Genomic DNA, 19,816 nt, shown 5'->3' with positions numbered 1-19,816 from the left:
GGGGCAAGAAAAAGAAACCAAAATAACTAGGGAGAGGGAAGGTTTTGTTCCCGAAAAGTTCACCCCTGCGGAGAGCTAGGCCCTACACCGGTGATTGTCACCAAGCTGGTTTCAGGTATCCGGTACTTCCAGGAAAGACAACCGTGTAGCTTCCCATTGACAACCTTTTTGATTTTTCTTCCCCGAGAAAAAGAAGCTACCTTACATTCCCAGGCCACCCACTGTTGTGTTATCCTACCCTTCTTCCGCTCATCAGCTGCCCATATTTGTCCGATTCCCCGTTACTCTTAACTCTGCACATGGAAGTAGTTTTGGGGGGGAAGATTTGTGACGAGCCCTTCTTCCCCTTTCAGAGACCAAGTCGAACCCTCTGCCTGCCCTCGAAGGCTGGGCCTATAGCTCCACTTATTTCTTTTATTCATTCATTCATTCAATAGTATTTATTGAGCGCTTACTCTGTGCAGAGCACTGGACTAAGCGCTTGGAATGTACAATTCGGCAACAGATAGAGACGATCCCTGCCCATTGACGGGCTTACAGTCTAAACGGGGGAATTAGATTTCACCCCCCTTCCATCGCTCTTCAGCCTTTGCCTGGAAATGGGGCTCAACCCAGTGTGTTTTTAATGACTGTGTTCCTAGGGATGAGAAGAAATGACCCAGGTTCCTCGCCCAGCCGCCTGCCTCTGGAGCCCTAGTGTCTCTCTGGGGCAGAGGCCATACTGACTAATGTTTCCTACCAAGTTCTGGCTCGCAGAGGAGTTACTGGAGGCGAAGGCATTAGTTGGGATGAAGAAAGAAATCAGTAAATTGCACGTCGCTGGAGAGCCACGGCTGCTAGGATAAATATTTTTCGAGACAGAGGGTCTGAAGATCTTTGTCAGTAGTATTTGAGTATTTACTGTGTGCAGAGCACTGTACTAAGCGCTTGGGAAAGTACAGTGTAATATTTGTTACGCGCTTATTATAAATCAAGCACTGTTCTAAGTGCTGGGATAGATACAATTTAACCAGATTGGACACAGTCCCTGTCTTACATGGGGCTCACCATCTTAATCCCCTTTACAGACGAGATAACTGAGGCCCAGAGAAGTGAAGTGACTTGTCCGAGGTCACAAAGCAGACAAGGGGCGGAGCAGGATTAGAACCCACGACCTTCCGACTCCCAGGCCTGTCCTCTATCCACTAATCCACGCTACTTCTCTACTACACCACACTGCTTCTATAACAGAGTTGGTAAATCTTTCTAGCTATTCTTCCTTTTGACTGTCCTGGCTGATAGCTGTTCAGTTTTTCCCAGCTCACCTTTTAACTCCAGCAGCCTCAAGTTAATAATAATAATAATGATGACGCTATTTGTTGAGCGCTTACTATGTGCCAAGCACTGTTCTAAGCACTGGGGGAGATACAGGGTGATCAGGTTGTCCCACGTGGGCCGTCTTAATCCCCATTTTACAGATGAAGTAATTGAGGCACAGAGAATTTAAGTGGCTTACCCAGGTTCACACAGCGAACAAGTGGCGGAGCCGGAATTAGAACCCATGACCTCTGACTACCAAGCCATGCTACTTCCCTATGGGGACATAATACAGAACCACTTTGGTGTCATTTTGTATTGCCAATTGTAACGTGTGTGTCTGTGTTTCTTTATGGTATTTAAGCGCTTACTATGAGTCAGGCACTGTAGATGTAAGCTAATCAGGTTGGACACAGTCAGTGTCCCACATGGGGCTCCTAGTACTAGTCCTCATTTTACAGATGGGGGAACTGAGGCAGAGAGAAGTGAAGTGACTTGCCCAAGGCCACACAGCAGACACGTGACAGAGCCGGGACTAGAACCCAGGTCCCTTGACTCCCAGGCCCGAGCTCTCTCTCCACTAGGCCACCCTGCTTCCTAAGGTTAATAATAATTATGGTCATCGTTAAGTGCTTACTATGTGCAAAGCAAGCACTGTTCTAAGCACTGGGGTATATACAAGTTAATCAGGTTGGACACAGTCCCTGTCCTCTATGGGGCTCACACTCTTAATGACCATTTTCCAGATGAGGGAACTGAGGCCCGGAGAAGTGACGTGACTTGGCGGAGCCGGGATTAGAACCCAGGTCCTCTGACTCCCAGGCCCGGGCTCCAGCCACTAAACCGCACGCAAGCAGAGTGGGATCGAGACCCACCGTTCCACCCTCCGATGCCTGCGATTCTCTGTTGAATTTGTGTGAAGTGGGGAGGCACAGGCCTGTTGCTGCCGTAATCACCGGGCTTGTTTGTAGTTTGCGGCGATGCAGAGGATGCTCTTTACGGGAGGAATGGTTACGATTTTGGTCAGTGTCGGCTGCGTGTGGAGTTACCCAGGACCCCCGGAGGTCGGGGTAGCGGCCTGGGTGGGGGGCCCCGGAGGAGGAATGGGCTGCCTTCTCGCCTTCTCAACCAGCGGAATTTCGAGTCCTGGTTTCAGGTATGTTATAGTGCCAAATCATTCATTCATTCAATAGTATTTATTGAGCGCTTACTATGTGAAGAGCACTGTACTAAGCGCTTGGAATGAACTAGTCGGCAACAGATAGAGACAGTCCCTGCCGTTTGACGGGCTTACAGTCTAATCGGGGGAGACGGACAGACGAGAACAATGGCAATAAATAGAGTCGAGGGGAAGAACATCTCATAAAAACAATGGCAACTAAATAGAATCAGGGAGATGTACATCTCATTAAACAAAATAAACAAAATAAATAGGGTGATAAAGATATATACAGTCGAGCGGACGACTACGGTGCTGAGGGGGTGGGATGGGAGAGGGGGAGGAGGAGAGGGAAAGGGGGGAGAAGAGGGTTTAGCTGTGGAGAGGTGAAGGGGGGGTAGAGGGAGCAGAGGGAACAAAGGGAGGGGTGAGCTCAGTCTGGGAAGGCCTCTTGGAGGAGGTGAGCTTTAAGTAGGGATTTGAAGAGGGGAAGAGAATTAGATTGTCTGAGGTGAGGAGGGAGGGCGTTCCGGGACCGTGGGAGGATGTGGCCCCAGGGTTGACGGCAGGATGGGCGAGACCGAGGGATGGTGAGGAGGTGGGCGGCAGAGAAGCGGAGCGTGCGGGGTGGGCAGTGGAAAGAGATAAGGGAAGAGAGGTAGGAGGGGGTAAGGTGATGGAGAGCCTCGAAGCCTAGAGTGAGGAGTTTTTGTTTGGAGCGGAGGTCGATAGGCAACCACCGGAGGTGTTTAAGAAGGGGAGTGACCTGCCCAGATCGTTTCTGCAGGAAGATGAGCCGGGCAGCGGAGTGAAGAATAGACCGGAGCGGGGCGAGAGAGGAGGAAGGGAGATCAGAGAGCAGGCTGACACAATAATCTAGCTGGGATATAACAAGAGCCCGTAGCAGTAAGGTAGCCGTTTGGGTAGAGAGGAAATGGAAGATCTTGGCAATATTGTAAAGGTGAGACCGGCAGGTCTCGGTAATGGATCGGATGTGTGGGGTGAACGAGAGAGACGAGTCAAAGAGGACACAGATCGCGGGCCCGAAAAATGGGAAGGATGATCGTACCATCCACGGTGATAGGGAAGTCAGGGAGAGGACCGGGCTTGGGAGGGAAGATGAGGAGCTCAGTCTTGCTCATGTTGAGTTTTAGGTGGCGGGCCAACATCCAGGCGGAGACATCCTGGAGGCGGGAGGAGATGTGCGCCTGTAGGGAGGGGGAGAAGACGGGGCAGAGATGTAGATAATAATGTTGGTATTTGTTAAGCGCTTACTATGTGCAGAGCACTGTTCTAAGTGCTGGGTTAGACACGGGAATCAGGTTAATAATAATGTTGGTATTTGGTATTTGTTAAGCGCTTACTATGTGCAGAGCACTGTTCTAAGCGCTGGGGTAAACACAGGGGAATCAGGTAGTCCCACGTGGGGCTCACAGTCTTAATCCCCATTTTACAGATGAGCTAACTGAGGCCCAGAGAAGTTAAGTGACTTGCCCACAGTCACACAGCTGACAAGTGGCAGAGCTGGGAGTCGAACCCATGACCTCTGACTCCAAAGCCCGGGCTCTTTCCACTGAGCCATGCAGCTTCCTGCGTGTCATCTGCGTAGAGACGGTAGTCGAAGCCGTGAGAGCGAATGAGTTCACTGAGGGAGTGAGTGTAAATGGAGAACAGAGGTGGGCCAAGACCTGACCCTTGAGGAACTCCAACAGTTAAAGGATGGGAGGGGGAGGAGGCACCTGCGAAGGAGACCGAGAATGACCGGCTGGAGAGATGAGAGGAGAACCGGGAGAGGACGGAGTCCGTGAAGCTGAGGTGAGATAAAGCGTGGAGGAGGAGGGGATAGTCGACAGTGTCAAAGGCAGTCGAGAGGTCAAGGAGGATTAGAATGGAGTAGGAGCCATTGGATTTGGCAAGAAGGAGGTCACGGGTCACCTTAGAGAGAGCAGTCTCGGTAGAGTGGAGGGGACGGAAGCCAGATCGGAGGGGGTCCAGGAGAGAATGGGAGTTAAGGAATTCTAAGCAGCGAGTGTAGACTTGTTCTAGGAGCTTGGAAAGGAAGGGTAGTAGGGAGATAGGCGGTAACTGGAAGGGGAAGTGGGGTTGAGAGGGGGTTTTTTTAGGATGGGGGAGACGTGGGCATGTTTGAAGGCAGAGGGGAAGGAGCCATTGGAGATTGAGTGGCTAAAAATAGAAGTTAAGGAAGGGAGGAGGGCAGGGGCGATGGTTTTTATAAGGTGAGAGGGAACGGGGTCCAAGGCACAGGTGGAGGGGGTGGCACTTGCGAGGAGGGAGGAGATCTCCTCTGAGGATACTGCAGGGAAGGATGGAAAAGTAGGGGAGAGGGTTGGTGGGGGGCGGAGGGGAGAGGCGGAGGAGTGGCTTTGGGGAGCTCAGACCTGATTGTGTTGATTTTTGTGATGAAGTAGGTGGCCAGAGCATTGGGGGTGAGAGATGGGGGACGGGGAGGAACAGGGGGCCTAAGGAGAGAGTTAAAGGTCCGGAACAATCGGCGGGGGTGACGGGCATGGGTGTCGATGAGAGAGGAGAAGAAGTTTTGCCTGGCGGAGGAGAGGACAGAGTTAAGGCAGGAATCGACTCTTCTCTTCCCCGAGAGTTACGGATGACCAGGAAAGACCTTGTCCGATTAGTTCTGCACCGGATCCGTGCAGCGCCGTGCATGTCCTTATCACAGACATGGTTTGATGATGATGTTGATGTGACTCAAGGTGCCTAGTGCTTAGAGCTCGGGCCTGGGAGTCAGGGGACCAGAGTTCCAATCCCAACTTGATCACTGGCCTGCTAGGTGACCTTAGGCAGGACACCTAACTTCTCTGGGCCTCGGTTTCCTTATCTGTAAAATGGGGAGTCAATACCTGTCTTCCCTCCTGCCTAGACTTTCGAGTCCCACGTGGGACAGGAACTGGGAGCAACCTGCTTATCTTGAATCTATCTCAGTGCTTAGTATAGGGATTGGCACACTGTAAGTGCTTCTTAACACAATTATTATCATTGTATCATAGTGTAGATACTCTTCTCAGTATAGGTCAGGGGTGCGGTGGGGGGAAGGGCTCAGAGATTCTCAAGCTAAATTCCTTGAAGGGTCTTTAAAATCTTCTTGCCACTGACACTGACACAGGGCTAGGTGAAATGTTTTTGGGAGGTCCAGATTTAACCTGTCAATCTTTGCAGCAGGGGAACGTAAGGGATAGATCCCTTTGTAATGGAACAAGCTGGATGGGATCCTGACTTATAAGGGGAATCGGATGGAGCTTTTGCTTGAAACCAGGCCTGCCCAATTCCAAACTCAGTGACCTCCGCACCAGAGAGTCTGAAGCATTCGTATCGGGGGGCGGGGCGGGGGGGGGGGTGTGGATGGCTGGAGCCCTGGACCCTCACACCCCCGGTTTGCTTCTCGGTTGGGACTTTCTCGGGTAGCTTACGACTTGTCCCTCAGTGGACGGGAATTGAAGAGCTTGGCCCTTTCCAGGAAAAGAGTGGCGTTTCTGTAGAAACGGACTCCCAGAAAGTTAAACGCTTCCTGAAAATGGACCCTTGGCATGTTCCCTGTCTGTCCATCCCATTTTCCTTCAGCCCGTCCATTCCTCGGCAGTCTGCCTCGCCTCCTCCAGAACATCTCTGGCTGCCTGCGTGGCGCTCTGATAGCTGCCTAGAGGCAAACACAGTCTTTGAAAGGCGTATTTGTGGTCAGGGATATGGATTCAGGCAAGTGAGAATAGGACCATTCGAGTCTTACCTGATCACCGGACTGTATCTCCGGAGAATTTTGTCATGTTTCTGAGAATCGACAGCTCCGGCCTTTTTAGCAGGTGAGCTATGGAACTTCCCTTTAGAGTTAACTTCAGTCGCATTTATTGAGGGCTTATTGTGTGCAAAGCGTGGTACTAGGCACTTGGGAGAAGCCAATAGAACAATAAACAGACACATTCCCTGCCCATGACGAGCTCACGGTCTAGACACGCACTTACAGTTAGCTCACCAGTAGCACCTCCTGGTCCGTGTCCTTTGGGTGGCTACGCTGGTGGAACCCCCCAGTCTTGACCCGCTGCCCCGAGGGCTAGTGCCCACAAAGCACAATCGCTATTATTGAATCAGACAGATGGGCCACCCAGCCCAGTTTTCTGTCTCCGACAGTGGGAGCAGGCCACAGGGCGGAACTAGCAGTTGGCTACTTCCCTTGATATCCAGACTAATGTCTGGTTAGGGATGTACCATCTAATGGCCTTCACTGGCTGTCCAGAAACCCTGTACAGATTGCTCACCAGTGAACTGGTCACTATTGGAGGAGATGAGTTAAGACCCAGCGTTCCCATTCCTGAATGTCCCTTTATCCTTCAGTGAAATGAACCGATCATATTTCCAGAGCGCTGTGTGTGGAGCACTGTACTAAGCACCTCACCTCCTCACAACTAACTCTCTTCCCCTCTTCAGAGCCCTACTGAGAGCCCACCTCCTCCAAGAGGCCTTCCCAGACTGAGCTTCCCCTTTTCCCTCTGCTCCCTCCCTGCTCCCCTTTCACCTCCCCTCAGCTAAGTCCCCTTTCCCCCCTTCCCCTTTGCTCCTCCCCCCTCCCCCTCCTCTCAGCACTGTGCTCATTTGTATATATTTTATTATCCTACTTCTTTTGTTAATGAGGTGTCCATCCCCTTGATTCTATTTATCGTGATTAGCTTGACTTGTTTTTTGTCCGTCTCCCCCGATTAGACTGTAATTAGACTGTAAGCCCGTCAATGGCCAGGGATTGTCTGCGCCTCAGTTACCTCATCTGTAAAATGGGGATTAAGACTGTGAGGCCCACGTGGGACCACCTGATTCCCCTGTGTCTACCCCAGCGCTTAGAACAGTGCTCTGCACATAGTAAGCGCTTAATAAATACCAACATTATTATTATTGTCTCTATCTGTTGCCAAATTGTACATTCCAAGCGCTTAGTACAGTGCTCTGTACATAGTAAATGCTCAATAAATACTATTGAATGAATCAAAGCGCTTGGGAGAGTACAGTCGAACAGAGCTGGTAGACAGGTTCCCTGCCCAAGAGCTGACAGTCTAGAAGTCGAGTGTTACAGGTGTTAGAGGGAGGCAGAGTGCTGCCGGCAGGATGGCCCTAGGCCCTAGGCTCGCAGGTTGTTTGTGGTGATAAATGGGACAAAATGAAACCCAAATCACAGGGCTAAGGGATGACTCGAGTGACACTTGGCAGTGAGAGCGCATTAATGAAACCCTCAGGACTGGGAACTTGCCCCTTCGGAAGGTCTGGCCCGATATTAGCTGAGGTGTCGTCCGGTCTATGCCTGGGCGGGTGGGGAGTCGGTCAGGAACTGAACCTTGACCGATTCTCCGTCGCTGAACTAGGAGTGGGGGAGGAGCCCTGGCAGATGCGGAGCGTGCCAAGAAGACACTTCCTTTCATGTGGTCTCCGGTTTTGCGTTCTCCGTGCCCAGGGCTCCCTCCGTCAGGCAGCTGGCAGGACCTGAAGGATCACATGCGAGAAGCGGGGGATGTCTGTTATGCAGACGTACAGAAAGATGGCGTGGGGGTAGTTGAGTTCCTCCGCAAGGAAGATACGGAATATGCCCTCCGCAAACTGGATGACACCAAATTCCGCTCTCACGAGGTGGGTGTCTGCCTTGGGAGGACAAGGAATGTGTTTCTGGGACATTCTGGCCCGCGGCTAAGCCCTCTACCCAAAGCAGACTTCATAACAGTCCACATACACTGATCATCTCCCGGTGACAGTACGGCTCTTAAGGGGACGAGCTGTGAAATTCAACTTTCCCGCAGCGTGTCCTTACCGGGCCCAGCAGAGAGAGATCTTTAGGGCAGATCTTTGGATCTTTTGACTTGCCCCTGCTAGACTCCGGGCTCAGTAAATAAGCACTCGCTAAATACCATCGATTGGGAGAAGCTCAGCATAGTGTGCCCTGCCCACGTGAGCCATCTTCGGAATGGCTGTCTCGTTTTAGCCCATTCCGGGTTAAAACTAATTTTTCTGGGCCCATTTCCCTCTCCTAGGCAGAAGCCAAGTTGCACGATTTAGTCTCCGCTCCCTCCGCCCAGCCTACTGAGGCTGGGTCTGGTGAAGGGTGACGGGGTCCCTTTGCTTCCACTGTCTGATCAAATGGTCTTTGCCCTTCGGTAGCCGAGGAGAGGAGCTCTATTTTTCTCCCTGAGCAGGGACTACTTTCCTCTAGGGGCTAAACTGAGGCCTCTGCTATCGCATCCTCTGACAACCGAGCTTAGTTGCCCTAAACCTTTTGGGGTATGATAGTTCCATACCTTCCACCCCTGCGATCCCAAACGTAGAGACTTGAGAGCTGTTGATGCCAAAAAGATGATTTTAGCCATCTGCCTTGTGTGTAGCCTATAACCATGCTTGGGCACTCTTTGAGTCCATAGTTTTCTCCCTTCTCTTAAAATGAGAGCATTTATCTCTCTTCCTAGCAGCGGATTCTCAATTTTTGTGACAAAAGGCTCTCAGCTGATATAACTCCATCCTGCAGCCTCTAAGTTTTAAGTCAGGGCAGTAGATATCCTCGAGGATGCATCCTAGCTTGGGTCCCAGTGAATTGGAATCGTGCTTCCCGCCTCTGGCTCCTGGCAGCTCGGCACCGGGCCAGCTGAGGTTATAGTCCTGCTGTGTAAAAATCTTCCCTCTCCTCCCCCTCCCCTATGTTTGAATTTCAGGGCGAAATTTCCTATATCAGTCTGTCCAGAAAGAAGCATGCGCCACGGCTACTCCCGTTCCCGTTCGGGGCCGAGGGGGCCGCGATTCTCCATTCCAAAATGGGGGCTCCCCCCGTTACGGCAGTACTGAGCAAAGTTGACAGGCAATCCTTTTTTTGTTTCTGTTTTTCGAAATGTGAAGCCAACTGCTTTCTGCTCAGAATCGACATTCCAAATGAATGGATCTAGAGCCTTAGGAACTCTCTGTGCTCTTTCTTCAATATTTTTTTTTTTAAAGACCATTCCTAGCAGGGGCGTCTTAGCAGTGAGCATTTGGAGCTACTGGAAAAGCAAAGTGAGCATCTGGGGGTGTTTCGCTGTCCCTCGGGAGGGAGCAATCAAGCTTAAACCCGAGTGCTGGGGAGCGGTCCGCCGTGGGACGGTTCTGGTCCGTCTGCTTTTGTTTAGAAATAGTCCGAGCTGGTATTGTCTAAATCACTGCAAATCAAAGGGCTCGTTTGCCCTTCTCATTCACACCTACAGTTGGTAGAAGAGAGAAGCCCACATGGGTTTTGCTACTGCCTTCTGAAGACTGTACCTGGGGAAAGGGAAAAAAGGTTTGATCTGCTCTGTGCTTAAGGCCTATGAGGGGGCATCAGAACAAATGGCAACACTGCCTCATTCAAAGAACTTTACCTGGCCAGAAGCTCAACCTGAATGCCTTGTATCTACCTCTGTGCTTGGAACAGTGCTTGGCTCATAGTAAGCACTTATATCAGCTGGCACAATTACCATTATTACACTCAAGTAGACTAAAGCAGTGGAAGTGAGAACCCGCGTGGCCTGATGGAAATGGCATAGGCCTGGGAGTCAGAAGACCTGGGTTCTAATCCTCGCTCTGCCACTGGTCTGCGGCCTGACCTTGGACAAGTCACTTCACTCCACCCCAGTATCTCAGCTATAAATAGGGATTAATCGATCATATTTCTTGAGCGCTTATGGGGCGCGAGAACTGTACTGAGTGCTTGGGAGACTGCAATAGAACAGAGTTGGTAGACACATTCCCTGCCCACGTTCCCTGTGCATTACAGGGAGGCAGAGGACCACCATCAGAAGAGCACAAGGGACTGGGCTCGTTGGTGATTTATGGCAAAAAGATTGAACCCTCTATGGGACCTGGATCGTGTCTAACCTGGTTGTTGCATCTATCCCAACACTTAGTACAGTACCTGGCACAAAGTAGGTCCTTAGCAGATCCCTTTTTTTTTTAAAGGGAGAATGCAGAATCTCCATCATCATGATGATAATGGTATCTGTTAAGTGCCAGGCACGAAGCGCTGGGGTGGATACAAACAAAGGAGGTTGGATGTAGTCCCTGTCCCTTGTGGGGCTCACAGTCTCAATCCCCATTTTATAGATGAGGGAACTGAGGTCCAGAGAAGTCAAGTGACTTGCCCAGGGTCACACAGCAGGCAAGTGGCAGAGCCGGGTTTAGAGCCCGTGACCTTCTGACTCCCAGGCCCGGACTCTAGCCACTAGGCCATGCTGCTGGGGAAGCAGAGCAAAAGCCACACCCGTCCTTGGGCCCAGGGGTGTGTGGGTGTGTTTAAGTAAAAGTAGAAGGGAGAGGTGAAGAAGCCCCCGCCGCCCTCACCTACCTCTGGCCAAAAACCTGCTCCTGCTCCATCGTGTTAAAACCGGGCTCCTCTGGCCAGTGCAGCACTCGAGGGTGAGGCGATTTTCAGGATAAGGGTGGGATGCCAGAGAACGAAAGTAATCTAAAACCAGTTTCACCCCAAGATAAAGGGAAGATCACCTTCCATCTGGCCTTCGTCAAACAGGGTGGTGGTTACTGTTACTGGCCAAGGTGGACTGAGGGCAGACACTCGAGACTGCGTGTCCCAGGTCTAGCATCCGCCCTTGTGTACCTACCACCGATCCTCAGGCTCACGAAAAAACTCTAAAGTCTGAAGCCATGGTTTGTTGTGGGGAAAAGCGTTAGGAATGGGACAGCGGTACAAGGATGGCTTACCCTGTTTTTACCTCAATCACTACAAACTGTATCGTCATTTATGGTGCACTACCTAGATCATTCATGTGTTTATATCGTAAGATGCAATGTGACCACCATAGAAAATTAAAAGTACAGTACTCTACCGCATGTGCATTACTCTCGGTCTACAAATGGTCTAAAACAAATTTTAAACCTTTTTTGTTTTTTTAAAGGCAGGGTGGGAGGGAGAGCTGAAGGGTGGGCTTCATTGGGTGAGATTCCGAGGGGTCCCGGAGGAGTCCTGCTCAGGCGCCTCAGCTGTCCGTGGCAGCCCTCTGCCCTCGGCCGGATCCGCAGCCCGATGACCTGTGCCCTCCAGGGCCGGAGCGGGACAGCAGAGGGACCTCTGGGGCCCCTCCCTCCTCAAGCTGCCGCGTTAGGAGGCTCACAGGCTGACGGCGGCCTGGGCCGCCGTGGCTACTCCTGCCCCTGCCCTTCCCCACCCAGGCCCTGGTCTCCTGGTCCTCTCATCTGGTTTGGTGGCCCCGGAGAGGGACGGCAGGATCAGCGCTGTGGGATTTGTTAAGTGCTAACTCTATGCCAAACGCTGTACTAAGCACCTGGGTTAGAATAAGAACAGGAGATTGGACACAGTCCCTTTCCCATGAGGGGATTACAATCGAGGGAGAGGGTGAACAGGTTAACTCCCATTTTGCAAATGAGGGCACTGATGCCCAAAGGAGTTAAGTGACTTGCCCAAGGTGGTAACAGCACTAACTAGAATTACAGTGGTGTCGGTTAAACGCTCACTATGGGCCAGGCACTGTTCTAAGCGCTGGGGTAGATACAAGATAATTGGGTTCGAAAGAGTTCCTGTCCCACATGGGGCTCCCATTCTTCAGCCCCATTTTACAGATGAGGGAACTGAGGCCCAGAAAAGTGAGGTGACTTGCCCAAGATCAAAAAGCAGACAGACTGGCAGACGGGGGATTAGCAGAAACACCACACTGCGCAGGGAGGAGGAGGGGAAACAAGGAAGATACAATGAGGGAGGGGGACGTGGGTATGTGAGACTTTCCAGGCCTGGGGTAATCAAATTGAACCTGATACCACAGATCCGGAATGGGGGTAAATTCAGAGACATCAAGAAGTCTGTCGTGACTCAGGGAAGTAAACCGAGGCCGCCGGTGCCCCCGACCCAGAGGGCCTCTCTCCCACCCACCCCATGGCCTCCTTCAGCCTCATCTCCCCTCCCGCACCGTGGGATGAGTGTGTGTTTCCTCTGAGGCAGACAGCCCCACTCCACCTGGCCGGGAGTTGCGAATATGGATCGGTTGACCCTTCCTTGCTATTTTCTGAGGTGGCAGGGCTTCTATGACACCGCTCTTCAATAGCACAAATACCCTTTAATGTCACAGGGCAGAGCATCATCCATGGGCCTTCACGCTTCCATTACGGTCCTTTCCAAAGTGTCGGCGCTACGTCCGTACCAGAGGCTCTTGCTCATTCGTCTTCCATAGATATGTTACCTGTGGTGGGGGGAGGGAAGGAGCAATTAATTAATTAACGATGGCATTTGTTAAGCATTTACTATGTGCAAAGCACTGTTCTAAGCGCTGGGGAGGATACAAGGTCATCAGGTTGTCCCCCGTGAGGCTGAGTCTTCATCCCCATTTTACAGATGGGGTCACTGAGGCCCAGAGAAGTGAAGTGACTGGCCCAAAGTCATAGGGCTGACAAGTGGCTGAGCCGCGATTTGAACCCATGACCTCTGACTCCCAAGCCCGGGCTCTTTCCACTGAGCCACGCTGCTTCTCTGTATCATTTGCCTACTCATCTGTTTGTGTACTTTGGTTTTCAGAAGCTAATCGTGTCATGCAAAAACAAAGCCAAAACCTTTCTGGTCTTCATGTGGAAAAAATGCAGTTTCCACCTTGATGAACGAGTAGATTGTCTGAAACGGAAACCCTCCTGCCCGTCTTTAGATGGCACCACAGTCTTTTGTTACTTAGGAACGTAGTGTCTGAGCACACACACATCCCAAAAGATGCTAAGCCACCACAATTGGGAAATATTACTAAACGACTAGCAAGACGGGAGCCCCCTTGCAAAAATCTCATCTCCTCCAAGACCGCTCCTCATTTCCCCTACCTGCTCTCTCCCTTCTGCGTCACCCTTGCACTTAGATTTGTTCCCTCTATCCCCCCACCCTCAGCCCCGCTGCGCTTAGGTCCCCATATGTCATTTCTTGGGTTGTGTGTCTTCCCCTCTAGACTGTAAGCTCCTTGTGGGCAACGTCAAAAAGCTCTGTCGTAGCGTACTCTCCCAGGCACTCAGTACAGTGTCCTGCACACAGTTAGCGCTCAGTAAGGGCTACTGATTGCTATCTGTGCGAAGGGCCGCCCTCTTTTCTGGGCACTGTAGCTGAATGCATTAGGAGAGACATTTCAGAACAGGAAGTTACCGTTTCTCAGAGTTCCTTCAATTTCATAACCCTCGTTGGTCCAGCAGTTTTATATATATCAACCATCTCACTGGATTTCTCCTAGCATGTAGGAAGTAGCGAGTACTGTCCTCCTTTTACAGGTAGGGAAAGTGAGGGCGAGAAATTTGGTGACATGCCCCCAGGTCGCAGAGCTGGAACAAGAACCCTAGGGCTCCTGACCCTCAGACTCGTACGCTTTCTCCGAGGCCGTGCTGCCAGCTCGTTTGTGTTCCTGCCTCCGTGTCAACCGGGGTTTACAGATTAGCTCTAGAAGGGGGTGAGACTTGGTAACTCGTTTTTCTCTGTGCACCGGAGAGATCGGACGATATAAAAGCTGAACACGACCGCCTCCGGTTTTCCCACGTGGCACGAACGTACCTGGTGGGGCTACAAAATATTCTTCGACGGTCCGGCTGGCGTTTTGCAGCAGCTCTTCAGCACAGTTGCCTTCTGCCACTTCGTCGGCTCTTAGGTACAGGCACCTGCGGAGTACGGGAACTTCAGTTGCCGGTGTCAGAGAGGAAAACAGAAGGCAGAGGGAAGAGGGTCACGAAGGAGGCAGGACTGATTCTCCCAGGGCAGCAGCCAGTGAAATAGACATCGGTGCCTCCCCTAGTTGAGGATGGTTGCTGAAAGACCCCCAAAGGCCGCATTAGGGGGAGGGCCAAGTGACTCTGGTGACAGGTCCAGGTAAGGGGAAGGGCAGGACACTCAGGAAAACTTACCCTCTCAATAAATGTCCTCGCTATTTCATTCTTTGCTTTCCTCCTGCCTTACTCGGGGTTTGGACGTAGGCTCTCGAGCCGAAAGACCCGGCCTTGCCCCTAGTTCTGTGATGCCCCAGATGAGTCTAGGTTTCCGGCTGGGAGACTGAGGAGTTTCCTAAGCAACACATCCATCGACAGAGTTTGCTGAGCAATGACTCTGGGCAGAGCACGCTGCTAAGTGCTTGGGAGAGTACAAGAGTCGGTAGACAGTCCTGGCCCTCGAGGAGTTTATAATTTAGTGGGGGGTGACTGACTGTCACTAAAAGTACCAGCAGGGGAAAGCAACAGCATTTAAAGCTGTGTACATAAGCACTACCGTGGCGGGGACGAGTGGGGGGAGGATCGAGAAGTGCTGAAATGGCTGGGTGGGGTGGGGGATATGGAGAGACTGAGGTGGGGAGATGAGAGAGATCAGCGGGAAAGGCCTCCCGGAGATGTGGTTTCAGAAGGATTTTGATGGATGGGGAGAGGAGTGGTCTGCCAGATGGGATGGGGAAGGGAGTTTCAGGGAGGTGGGAAGGCACGAATGAGTAAGACATCGGCAGGGAGAGAGTAGGGTGGCTTGAGAGGAGCAAAACGCGTGAGATGCGCGGTAATGGGAGAGTGAGAAAAAGTGAGGGGAAGAGAGCTGATTGCTGACTGACTGACTGCCTTAAAGCCGGCAGTCAGGAGTTTCTGACTTCACTAGTTTCACTAGGCAGCTTGGCCTAGTGGCTAGGGCCCGGGTGTCAGAAGGACCTGGCTTCTCTTCCCAGCTCTGCCACTTGTCTGCTGGGTGACCTTGGGCAAGTCCCTTCACTTCTCTGGGCCTCAGTTACCTCATCTGTCAAATGGAAACAAAGACTGTGAGCCCACATGGGACAGGGACCGTGTCCAACCTGATTAACTTCCCAATACTTAGAACAGCACCTGGCATGTTGTAAATGCTCAACAAGTACCACAGTCAAGTATATTCCAAGCACTTATAGTACAGTGCTCTGCACATAGTAAGTGCTCAATAAATACTATTGAATGAATATGTGTAGACATCTATAATTCTATTAATCTATTTTGATGCTATTGATGCCTACTTGTTTTGTTGTCTGTCTAGACTGTGAGCCCAGTGTTGGGTAGGGATCATCTCTATCTGCTGCCTAATTGGACTTTCCAAGCGCTTAGCACAGTGCTCTGCCCACAGTAAGCGCTCAATAAATACCATTGAATAAATGGAGGAAATGGATAACCACTGGTAGTTTTGGAGCAGTGGGGAGAGGTGTGCAAAATGATGTCTTAGAGAAATGATGTGGGCAGCAAGAGTGGAAATATAGATTGGAGAGGGTAGAGACTGGAGGCAGGGAGATTTGTGAGGAGGCTGATGCAGTAGGCCTTCGTTTAAGTCATTGAGGACTTGACTATATACCAGTTTATCTCATCACTGTTATTGCCTGGTGTGGAGGTGAGGAGATACGTTCCAAGAGTTGGAGGGTAGGAATATGCCCTTACACTGCTCGCTAGGTTTCCAGTAAGCCTACACTGATTTAACTTGTTGGCTGCCGTGTAATCCTTTCACTCCATGTGGACCTCCCCATAACTTGGTGGTTGAAAAATCCTTCATAATTTAGCGTTAGTCTTAATCCAGGGCCTCTTACTTTGTCCAGAGCTGTTTGGCACCTCTACAATGGTTGATTTTTAAATACTTCATGGTGATGATGCCATCAACCCTCCAAGGGAGAAAAGTAACAAACACGATTTTACTTTACATCCCCCAAAAGGCAAAGACGGTATATAAAATCAATTCACTGAATTTGAACTTTCTCCTGGTGTTAAATTCACTTATAACAACCGAAGTCAGCAAAAAATCTGAATGAACTTGTTTTTCTAAGTAGCCGACCATCTGATCTGAGACATCAGTACCTTGAAACATCCCAGAATTTTCGAGCACGTAAGCATTTCAGGGGGAACAAAATGGAACTGAATTTAATTAGTGTGCCCCCACGGTGGGGGGTGGATGCCCTCATGTGAGAATACCATTTTACATAGGCATCATGTACACGAAAGGTACATATAAACTCGAGTTGGGCCCAAGTCGTCTTATAATTCTTGGCAATCATTCCATCAATCAGTGGTATTTACTGAGCACTTACTGTGTGCACAGCGCTGTACTAAGAATTTGGGCGAGAACCAGCACTTGATACAGTGCCTAGCACATAGTAAGTGCTTAACAAATATCATCATCAACACCACAAACAACCCCCCACAGTACTAGGACCATTAGGTGACATCCAATGGAGTCGCGGAGACAGCACACCGAACACCATTTAGGAAAATGAGTGGAAGGAAAGGTTCTCTACAGCTCGAGACCCGCGTTTAGAAAAAGAAATCACCGACCCTCTTCTCCGAACGTCTCCCGCTAGCTGGGGGGCGAGGGAAAGGGCTGGTAGGTGGGGCTTGTGAGGTGTATAATTTTTTTTTTCGGTATTTGTTAAGCGTTTACTATGTGTCAGGCCCCATACCAAGACTTTGTGACCTAGGTCAAGCCACTTCACTTCCCTCATCTGTAAAATGGGGATTAAGACAACGCCTGTGTCCAACCCGACTGGCTTGTAACGACCCCAAAGCTTACAACAGTGCCCGGTACACAGTAAGCACTTAATACAACATTAAAAAACACCATTTCCTCCTGCCTCTAGACTGTAAATTTGTTGTGGGTGGAGAATGTGTCAGATTGTTACATTGTACTGTCCCAAGCACTTGGTGCACACAGTAAGTGACTCGTCCAAGGTCACACGGCAGGAAGGTGGCAGAGCTGGGCTCAGAGCCCACATCCCCCGCCTCTCCTCTTCCAACTAAGAGAAGCAGCGTGGCTCAGTGGAAAGAGCGTGGGCTTGGGAGTCAGAGGTCACGGGTTCTAATCCCAACTCTGCCGCTAATCAGCTATGTGACCTTGGGCAAGTCACTTCACTTTAAAATGGGGATTAACTGTGAGCCTCAAGTGGGACAACCTGATTACCCTGTATCTACCCCAGCGCTTAGAACAGTGCTGTGCACATAGTAAGTGCTTAACAAATACCACCATTATTCTTCTTCTTCTTCTTCTCTGTGCCTCAGTTACCTCCATCTGTCAAATGGGGATTAAAACTGTGAGCCCCACGTGGGACAACCTGATCACCTTGTATTCCCCAGCACTTAGAAAAGTGCTTTGCACATAATAAGCGCTTAACAAATACCACAATTTATTTTTCTTTTATGTCGTTTGCCTACTACCTTGTATCCACCCCAGCGCTTTTTGTTGCCTACCCCATTTAGACTGTGAGCCCATTGTTGGGCAGGGATTGTCTCTCTGTTGCTGAATTGTCCTCTCCCAAGCGCTTAGTCCAGTGCTCTGCACAAAGTAAGCGTTCAATAATACGATTGAATGAATGCCTGACACACGATAAGCCCTTAAGGAAAAGCAGCGTGGTTTAGTGGCTAGAGCGCGGGCCTGGGCGTCAGAAGGTCAGGGGTTCTAATCCCCACTCCACCACGTGACCTTGGGCAAGTCACTTCACCTCTCTGTGCCTTAGTTTCCTCATCTAGAAGATGGGGATAAGAGCGTGAGCCTCATGTGGGACGGGGACTGTGTTCAACCTAACTTGTCCCGACCTCAGCGCTTGGAGCAGTGCTTGGCACACAGTAAGCGCTTAACAAGTACCACGAGTATTAACACCACAAGTATGGCGATTATTAATATAAAAAGCAGCATAGCTTAGCGGAAAGAGCCCGGGGCCTGGGAGTCAGAGATCGTGGGTTCTAATCCTGCCTCCAGCACTCATCGGCTGGGTGACTTCGGGCAAGTCACTTCACTTCCCTGTACCTCAGTTCAAACAGCGTGGCTCAGTGGAAAGAGCCTGGGCTTCGGGGTCGGAGGGCACGCCTGTCAGCTGGGTGACCTTGGGCAAGTCCCTTCACTTCTCTGGGCCTCAGTTCCCTCATCTGTCAAACGGGGACGACCCGATGACCTTGTATCCCCCCCGGCGCTTACAACAGTGTTTCGCACCGAGTAAGCGCTTAACTAATGCCGTCACCATTACGATTATTCCCCGGGCCTCGGCGGCCTCATCTGCAAAATGGGGACGAAGACCGTGAGGACACAAGCCGAGCCCCCGGGCTGCCTCCCCGCAGCGCTCAGAGCGGTGCCTGCAGAGGGTGAGCGCCTAACCAACCCCGCTCATCCCCCTCGGCACAACTGCTGCTCGAGGCTGTGGGCCCGGGATGTCCCGGTGCAGGCGGCGCGGAGGGTGCGGGTGCGCACCTGTCCTCGAGCAGGGAGTCCATGGGCGGCACCCCGTGGGTGGGCAGGCGGCGGAGGCGGCGCGCGGCGCGGACCGAGGCCTCCAGACGCCGCAGCCCCAACCCGTCGCTGGGGGGCAGCAGCGCCAGGCGCTCCACGCGCCGCCGCACCTCCAAGCTCAGCGGGACCCGCTCCTCCCCCGGAACGCCCCCGCGCGCCCGGGACGCCTCCCACGCGAAGCCGCGGGACGGGCACGGCCACGGGGAGACCCCCGGGGAGACCCCCGGACGGAGGCCGCCCCGCAGCCCCCCCCACGCCGCCGCCGCCGCCGCCGCCGCCGCCCGCATCGCCCCGACCCGCCACGCCATCGGACCGCGCCCCCACGACGTCATCGACCGGCGCCGCCCAGCACCTCCTCCCCGACTTCCACCCCCGTGACGTCATCGCGCCGCGCCGCCGCTCCCCTCGCCGACTCCAGCTACGTCATCGTCCCGCGCCACCGCAGCCCAGCGCCCCCTCCCCGACGCCCGCTAAATCATCGGCCCGACGCCTCCTTCCCGACTGCCACGACCCCTACGTCATCGGCCCGCGCCGCCGCCTCCGCGAGCCCCCCTCCGTCATCGGCGCGCGCCGCCGCCCCCAGCTCCCGCGCCCCAGTGGACGCCACCTCTACGTCTTCGGCGCGCGCCGCCGCCCGCCCTTCCCACATTCAGTTCTATTTACTGAGCGCTTCTCGTCTGTAATAATAATGTTGGTATTTGTTAAGCGCTTACTATGTGCCAAGCACTGTACTAAGCGCGGGGGAAGATACAGAGTCATCAAGTTGTCCCACTTGAGGCTCACAGGCTTCAACCCCGTTTTACAGATGAGGGATCTGAGGCCCAGAGAAGTGAAGTGACTTGCCCACAGTCCCCCAGCTGACAAGTGGCAGAGCCGGGATTCGAACCCATGACCTGTCTGTAGACAGGTCCCTGTCCTCTTCACCAATTCCTGACCTGTTCTACTGTCTGTAGAACCCTCGATTCAGCGCCTAGAAAGCACACAATAAAGAAGCTTCTTTACTGAAGATATTTCAATATTTATAATATAATAATAATAAAGATATTTATTCAGCAAGAAGGACCATCCCTGCCCACAACGGGCTTACAGTCTAGAGGGGGGGAGATAAACATCAAAACAAG

At 51.9% G+C, this 19,816-nt stretch overlaps 2 protein-coding genes across 2 annotated transcripts; one reads left to right on the top strand and one right to left on the bottom strand.

Moving 5' to 3' along the window:
* Window positions 1–728: 728 nt before the first annotated feature.
* On the top strand, window positions 729–9,397 carry LOC114809047 (serine/arginine-rich splicing factor 9-like). Its single transcript, XM_029057736.2, is given in 7 exon segments — window positions 729–804; window positions 2,268–2,422; window positions 2,425–2,452; window positions 7,920–8,092; window positions 9,163–9,179; window positions 9,181–9,238; window positions 9,240–9,397. Coding segments are annotated over 7 exon segments (570 nt in total). The 3' UTR covers window positions 9,303–9,397.
* Window positions 9,398–12,520: 3,123 nt separating this feature from the next.
* Window positions 12,521–19,003, bottom strand: LOC114809046 (glutamyl-tRNA(Gln) amidotransferase subunit C, mitochondrial-like). Its single transcript, XM_029057727.1, has 3 exons — window positions 18,657–19,003; window positions 13,998–14,101; window positions 12,521–12,663 (listed from the first exon to the last, which is right to left on the bottom strand). Exons 1-3 carry the CDS (start codon window positions 19,001–19,003, stop codon window positions 12,638–12,640), a joined length of 477 nt encoding a protein of 158 aa, XP_028913560.1. The 3' UTR covers window positions 12,521–12,637.
* Between the last annotated feature and the right edge of the window lie 813 nt (window positions 19,004–19,816).

The sequence above is a fragment of the Ornithorhynchus anatinus genome, chromosome 2, assembly GCF_004115215.2.
Source record: "Ornithorhynchus anatinus isolate Pmale09 chromosome 2, mOrnAna1.pri.v4, whole genome shotgun sequence".
Lineage (NCBI taxonomy): Eukaryota > Metazoa > Chordata > Mammalia > Monotremata > Ornithorhynchidae > Ornithorhynchus > Ornithorhynchus anatinus.
The sequence above is the reverse complement of the archived record's forward strand: the minus strand, read 5'-3'. Positions and strand labels throughout refer to the sequence as shown.

What these genes read in the sequence shown, in the direction of transcription:
- LOC114809046 (XM_029057727.1), bottom strand. Translation starts at nt 19,003, where the DNA reads ATGGCGTGGCGGGTCGGGGCGATGCGGGCGGCGGCGGCGGCGGCGGCG. An exon ending in GACTCCCTGCTCGAGGACAG is followed by an intron (nt 14,102 to 18,656) that starts GTGCGCACCCGC and finishes CGTACTCCGCAG; the next exon opens with GTGCCTGTACCTAAGAGCCG. An exon ending in ATATTTTGTAGCCCCACCAG is followed by an intron (nt 12,664 to 13,997) that starts GTACGTTCGTGC and finishes CCCCCACCACAG; the next exon opens with GTAACATATCTATGGAAGAC.